Genomic DNA, 7,071 nt, shown 5'->3' with positions numbered 1-7,071 from the left:
GTTATTTTGAAATTATGTTGGTTGAATAATTTTAAATTTAAATAGTTATAGAACAGTTTGTGATAACAAGAAAGGAAGCTTACTTCGGAAGGTCGAAGTTTGTTAATGCTTCCAGTTTATTCTATCTATTGGATAACCGTCCCAAATGCATTTATTTCTCAATATTTTATTTTATTTTAATTAGGATGTTAATTACGAATATATAACTTTTGGAAATCTTTGGAAATTTTCATCAATTTATAACCTCAAGAAGACCAGATATATTCGAATTGTTTAAATAGATATTTAAATCTTTTTAGATGAGAATATTTCCAAAAAATCAAAGTTAAAAAAAACGCATAACTTAGTCAAAAAGGCATTCATTTTAATTCGGAAAGCTGTCTTGTGTTAGTTTTTAGACCGTTCAATTCAATTTTTCCCAAATTATGAAAAAAAGAACCATGTAACCCCTGATCTTTTTTTGAAATTTCGATAAAATTTTGAAAATTTACTTTTGGTGATTCTGATCAAGAACATATATGATTTATAGGGTCGGAAATGATTCCTTCGCTGACAACAATTATAAAACCCTCCGCAGAGGGTATAAGAACTGATCTATCTAAGCATAGAGATTAACTTTTCGCACAGTGTACACTCTGCCTGAATCGGTGGCAGCTTATGTACCATTATGCTCAGGCATTTTAAGCCTTTCCGTTGTTTGACATTTATGAAGTTTACTCTATCGCTGTTTACATGCCTTGCTTCAATCATACGAGAAATCTGCCAGATTTGACTTTCCGGTTGCTTATTTTTTTGTTGCTACGCTTCGCTTTGCTTACTTTGCATAAAAAAGGAAAAATTCTTGAATGCCGCCGCACAAGTGTCGTCGCAGGGGGCTCGCTCTTGGCGCTGGTAACTAAATTATAATAATCTCTGGTGGCACAGGATGTCACTATGATGGCATCATCCGTATCAGTATCAGATCATAACGGATTATGAGTGTATCATGTCGGGCGGCAGCAGCAAAACTCCTCCCATCCGCACTCGTATCTATCTCTTTCGGATATTGTACTTGTAATAAAAAGGAATTTACATATGAAAGTTAAACTTTGTGCGCAGCATATATCGCTGCCTGTTTTCTCCCTCATCGGATGCGCGTCCTTTTGCTAATAATGCCAGTGTATGAGAGCGTCTCTGGGTGTGTGTGTGTGTGTGTGTGGGTGTGTGTGTTTGAAGAGGTACCAGACCGTGAGCTCATGTGTGTGTGTGTGTGTGTACCAGTCGCCATAACGTATGCAACATTACACGAACAAACATCTGACGGCATGAGCGGCAAGCGAGAGCTTCCATCTTCGTCCTCATCAAAATGAGAAGCAACCGAGAAAGGCGTAAACATGGGGATGAAGGGCGTAGGACCAAGGACGAAGGTTGCACACTGGCATCTTTTAATATTGTACTCAACCGTTGTTTACATACACCGAGAGAAAGCAACCAAGTCAACACACAACAAAAATACAGGTTCAAAATGAATGCGCTAGGCAAAGTAGAATTGCGGTTGAAATAAGAGCACTTAAAGAAATAATTCAAGCTTTAAGAAAATAGAGGGAATACTCATAAATACAATACAATACAAAACAATAGTTATAATAGGGTTCCATATGACAAAAAAGTAAAATAATAATATAATGTTTCATATTCCAATTCTTCTGTTATAAATGTATAGATTTTATTCCTTTCCATTTTTTAAATTGAATTAATTTCATCATTAGACATTTAAACCAAAAGTAAAATATTACTTATAATAATAATTCTGAAATTATAAACATAAAACAAATTTCTTTGAACTAAAAGAAAATTAAAAAAAAAAAAACAAAAGGTCTCTAGAAAAAATAATAATACAGCGCCTAGATTCTGTTCAAAACATATTCTCAGGTTTTTTGAAATAGCTTTAAAATTTGTTTTCTTAAAACAGTTTGTTGATAACTTTCTTTTTTATGCTTCGAACATGTCTCTCTCAAAAATTATACGAAATTAAAAGCTGAAAATATAAATAATGCAAACTCTAAAAAATAACAAATTCAAGCTTATTATAGCCCCAACAAAAGCCAAGATGAAAACACATTTAGCATATATAGATTTTTACTAATCATTGGTATTTTTTTCTCAATCAGTTTTCAGTTTTTTTTTTTGTTTGTTTGTTTTAGTTTTTATAGCTTACTTTCATTACCAATTAGTTTAATTATTTTACATCGTTTTTCGTATTGTTATGTCTCATTTTTCTTATACGTTTTTTTTTTTTTTGTCTGGTTGAATCACAGTTACATACTAAAAATTTATTTATTATTACACGCTACCCAAAAGATTTTTGCAAGCAAAAATTTGTGTGTGTCTCGTGTGAGTGTTACCCAAAGTACGAGAATTTTCTCGCAATGCATTCTGTAAAGATGTCACAGGACACGCTGTTAGTGTGTACTGTGTGTGTGTGCCATGTGTGTGTGTGTGTGTGTGTGTGGTGTGTTTGTGTCTCTGTGCAAGTGTAGTTGTTGTTTGAGGTTGCGCTTCGCGCTGTTTACACGGCCTATGTCTACATTTAGCGTATATATTTCTATATATTATATATATATAGTATATATATATAAGTTCGCTAGCTATACTTGGTTTTTGTTTTTGTTTTTGTTCGTTCATGTTGTTGTTGTTGTCCTGTGTGTGTTGTTATTGTTATTGTTAGCTGTGCTTCGTTTATGGCACAAGTTTCTTAAATCCAGCACCTTCTTGGCCAAGTTTGAGCTCTTCATAAATTGTGGGATTTACTTCATTGCACTGCGTATTGCTGAGCGGGTTATGAAAGTGATGCGCCGCATCTGCGGCACTCTTATGATGCTGCTGCTGATGCTGCTGCTGATGCTGCTGATGATGCTGCTTCCCCGCAACAGCAACACCTGCCGAGGTGGCCGCTGCTGTCGGCGCCGTTGTCGTCGTGGATGTCGTCATTGTGGCGGCAATGCCATTACGACCATGGCTGTGACTGTTGCTCCCACTGTTGTTGCTGTTGCTGCTGTTGCTGCCATTTTGCGTTGTTATGGCCGATGTGACAGTAGGCAGCTATGGCATGGTTATTCATATATGCACGTGTCCGCGTGTGTCGTTGATGTGTTGTAGAGAGTTTCAGGACAGGCGGGGTTGTAGGTATAGAAAAAAACAAACAAAACACACATTGACAGTTAAAACATAAAAAATAAGTATATACATAACAAACATCCTACGCCTACGATAATACGCACAGAAGGGTATACATAAAGCTATCATATCACTAAACTATCTTTGGCCCAGAGCGATAGAAGCAATAAAAACAAACAGGTAGGATTAGTAAAAGTCGAGGTTAAACCGACTATGAAATACCTAGGTGGGAATTCAAAAGGAAGGATATTAAATAGGAGAATTTAAATGGGAGAATTTATATTATATAAACAATATCAAACAACTATTAGGATAACCCTTATACTTTGTGTCGGAATATTTAAAACTAGAATTTTGGAAAATATTAATAGGTTTAGTATTATCTTTCATAAAACTACTGAAGTTTTTCCTTGATCTTCAAGCACAAAAAGTTGTTCTGTTCCCTAACATTTGTTAATATGAATATTAAATGGTTTAAAGAACCGAAACTTCTTAATATATTAAGCAAAATCCCCTAGAATCCCAACCGATTTCAAATTAATACTAGACTTGACATTCAAAATAAATATTTCAATAAATAAACCCAAATTCTGTTCCCAATTAAACTTTAAATGAATTCTTAACAAACTGACAAACCGTTTAGTATTGGTTTAATGAACCAAAACTTCTTCTTAATATATTAAGCAAATATTTTGCTATAAAAATCCCCTTGATTCTCAAACTTTTCAAAATTAATACACCCTTGTGACAGACTCTACCCCTTTTATAACAAAATATAAACCGAAAATCGATCGTTGTACAGACCTGCACCTGTTCCAGGCCTCGGGTGTAGGTAGGATTCTCAAATGCCACATTGCCATTGGCCGACTTTCCGTAGCTCGAGCGCTGCCGGCGATAGAATACAATGGCGGCCGCCGCCAAAAGGATGGCCAGGATGCTGGCCACAATGCCGCTGATGGTGCCCACGGCGCTCGAATAGCTGCTTGTGGCCGAGGTCACATGGTGCTCGCCGAGCGTGAACCTAATCGGATCTGTGAGTACACTGGCACCTGCAAGACAAGACGGCAAATTAAAATCCAAAACGGGGGAGAAGGAAGCAATCAGGGACGCAGGACGCAGGACACAGGACTTGGGTCTTGGCGGTAGTAAACTCAACTCACCGTAGCTATTGCCAGCCTTCACCACCAGCTCGTAGAGCACATCCTTCTTGAGGCCATTAATGCTTATTGTTGTGTCCTTTACGTCGATGCGTCGTATCTCGAGAGCAGCCATCGCATTGCTGCCGCCGCTGCCACCGCTACCCATACTTGTTGCATTATTCATGGCGGCCAGGGTATCCATTCCAGAGTTTTCCATCGAGGAAGCATGGTCCTGCGAACCCGAACTGGTTGATGTTGGCGGCAGGACGGCGGCCTCGTGGTAAAATATTCTATAGCCGTCAACGGCATTTGGATTCTTTGTCGGCGCATCCCATCTGTAATGAAATAGTTTTCATAGAGCGACGGCGCCGCATTATGAGTGCTTGGTAATATTGTTGCAGGAGCGCGCGCAACACAACTTGTCTGGAATTTTAATAAATTTAATGCGGCACCAGGTTCAAGGGGTCTCTTTCGAGTTTTCCCCCCAGTTTTCCCAGTTTCCCCAGTTTCCCCAGTTTCCTACTATCCCCGTTCCGGGGACAACCTTTGACGTTGACCGAGTGTATTAAAGTGAGATAAAAATCTCGGCTTTAATGGATTTGCGGTCTATTAGTGTCCCACACACACACTCTCACTGTGTGTGGTGTGAGAGGATATGCCGCTTGGAAGGATAATGAATGTATTGGGTTTGCTGCGCTAAATGGATGAGTCCACTTCCGCTTCGGACAAAAGTGTTTAAGAGCTTAGCCCGAGGGGGGAGGATGGAACGTGTGCCACATAGTTTGGGGAGGACTCAAAGCCAAATGGCTTCTGCTCGGTTTAACTTTGTTTTTTCGGACAGGACACTCGAAATAATAAGTAGCCAGAAAAGTAGCTTAAAGAATATAATTTAAACAAGCTATAATAACTTTTAAAGGCTTGCTTTTGGTTAATAAAAATCTCATTGAAAGGCTTTTATAAGCACAAGTTTTTGGGACACTCTTTTGATACATATTTAAATATTTTCTTATAAGAAAATATTAAATAAAATTCTCCAGGGAAGTCATATCTTATTTTTTTCAAAGGAATATAAATATCTTTAAGGACTCACCTTATGGAAACTTCGCTATCGGAGACCACACTGACCACTATATTCTCCGGTGGTCCCGGCAAGCGATCCCTATTCTTCTCAAAGCAACCGACAATGGTGCGGGCATACTGCAAGCTGCAAATCTCCTTGGAGCGAACAGACTCCCCACGGCACCAGTTCAGACATTTTCGAGGAACATGCTCATCTGCACAGCAGGAACGATGATCTGATCCATCGGCTGCACAACGCATTAGCTTATCAAAGTCCACAATACATTCGGGACGATCGGCAATGGCATCAAAGTCCACATAATAACTGCAGGCACTCCTGCAGGCCATGGTGACATTCTGCTCCGCACAACACTCCGAGACATTGTGATTCAGAGCCGGCGTATTACGTATACGCACCGAAACCGGTGTAGTGGTGGCTCCAAAGGGATTCTCCGCATGACAGAAATAATCACCAACATCATTGGCCTGCAGCTTGCTAATCCTCAAGGACATGGTATAGATCGAAGGACGCGATTCGTTGGTCTTCACGGATATGAAATTGTTGCCACCATTAATGACCGGCACTCGGCCATCTTTCTCCCGCCAGAAAATCGTTTTGGGCGCCGGCTTGGAGTCCACAGTGCAGCGCAGCTCAATCTCATCGCCAATGGAGGCGACTGTGATGCCAGCTGCTTGGATTTTGGGAGGATCTAAAGGATATAAACAAAGTGTCAGAGTTTAAGGGGGAAAAGGATTATTAACCAACCCCCCTCTTGAGGGACAATTACTTACAGCATATGTTAACCCTTCTGGTGGCCTGCATGGGTACTCCATAGCCATTGTCGGCATAGCAGGAGACATGCTCCATATCCGCGGACACATTGTGAATGACCGTAACCATGTGCCGCGAGGTATCCTGCCGCACCAGGTGTCCGCCCACATAGAGTGAGATGGTGGGCGCCGGGTTGCCCAAGGCCAGACACAGAATGGTCATGGATCCACCCTCAGGTATGTTGTCCGCCGGATGCACAGTGGGGGGCTGCAAATGGAGGAGTAGAGTTACCTTTTAATGCACACACACACACATGTGCCTGGAGGAGTACTTACATCCACAAAGGCAGGCAGGGCGGGATCCGTCCAGGCCACCAGCGTCTCGGAGGGCAGGGAGTCACCTCTTTCGCCCACCGCCTCCACGTAGAGCACATGCTGGGAGCTCGGCTTCAGGTTGTTCATCCGCAGCCAGGCCAGCTTCGTTTCAATCTTTATGAATTGCTCGGCCCTCATGGCCTTGTGGTAGACTCTGCAGAGTAAAATAAGGGTCAAAATGAGCAATTAGGAGAGGAATAAGACGGCTTGTCAATTGGTTGTGGAAATTAAAAATGCATTCTTGAGCTAAATCCTCTTTTATTATGATATTTTTAACAAAAGAAATTTGATAAGCTGTTTTCACTGCGTAAAAATGTATTTCCGAGATAGTTGTATCATTTTGAATAGGTTTAAAAATTTATTTTTAAAGTCTATTTATGACAATATGATAAAAAAATATAAACAGACAATATTTTGTGAAAATCAAAGTTTTTCGGACATCATAATTCAACCAAAATTGCATTAATTTTGAATCGGAAAGCTTTTCTGTGCTAGTTATTATTGCACTAACAAATCTGCATACTGTGTTTGTTGATGCTATTGTCAGTTTTTTAATAAAATTATAAGATCC

General features: G+C 39.9%; 1 protein-coding gene across 1 annotated transcript; it reads right to left on the bottom strand.

The window, feature by feature from the left end:
• Positions 1 to 2,100: 2,100 nt before the first annotated feature.
• On the bottom strand, positions 2,101 to 6,665 carry LOC110176228 (Ig-like and fibronectin type-III domain-containing protein 1). The gene is made up of 6 exons (XM_020942514.2): positions 6,462 to 6,665; positions 6,147 to 6,393; positions 5,386 to 6,064; positions 4,317 to 4,630; positions 3,961 to 4,205; positions 2,101 to 3,081 (listed from the first exon to the last, which is right to left on the bottom strand). The coding sequence occupies exons 1-6, from the start codon at positions 6,636 to 6,638 to the stop codon at positions 2,719 to 2,721; spliced, it is 2,025 nt and encodes a 674-aa protein (XP_020798173.2). The 5' UTR covers positions 6,639 to 6,665; the 3' UTR covers positions 2,101 to 2,718.
• Positions 6,666 to 7,071: the final 406 nt, after the last annotated feature.

Source organism: Drosophila serrata, unplaced genomic scaffold, assembly GCF_035046125.1.
Source record: "Drosophila serrata isolate PLE 108 unplaced genomic scaffold, ASM3504612v1 contig_167, whole genome shotgun sequence".
NCBI classification, from domain to species: domain Eukaryota; kingdom Metazoa; phylum Arthropoda; class Insecta; order Diptera; family Drosophilidae; genus Drosophila; species Drosophila serrata.
This window is presented reverse-complemented; position numbering and strand designations above follow the sequence as displayed.

Excerpts from the sequence above, each read along its gene's own strand:
- LOC110176228 (XM_020942514.2), bottom strand. The coding sequence starts at position 6,638 with ATGAGGGCCGAGCAATTCATAAAGATTGAAACGAAGCTGGCCTGGCTG. Across the intron at positions 6,065-6,146 it reads CAGAAGGGTTAACATATGCT|ATCCTCCCAAAATCCAAGCA; the intron begins GTAAGTAATTGT and ends TATATCCTTTAG. Across the intron at positions 4,631-5,385 it reads GATAGCGAAGTTTCCATAAG|ATGGGATGCGCCGACAAAGA; the intron begins GTGAGTCCTTAA and ends ATTTCATTACAG.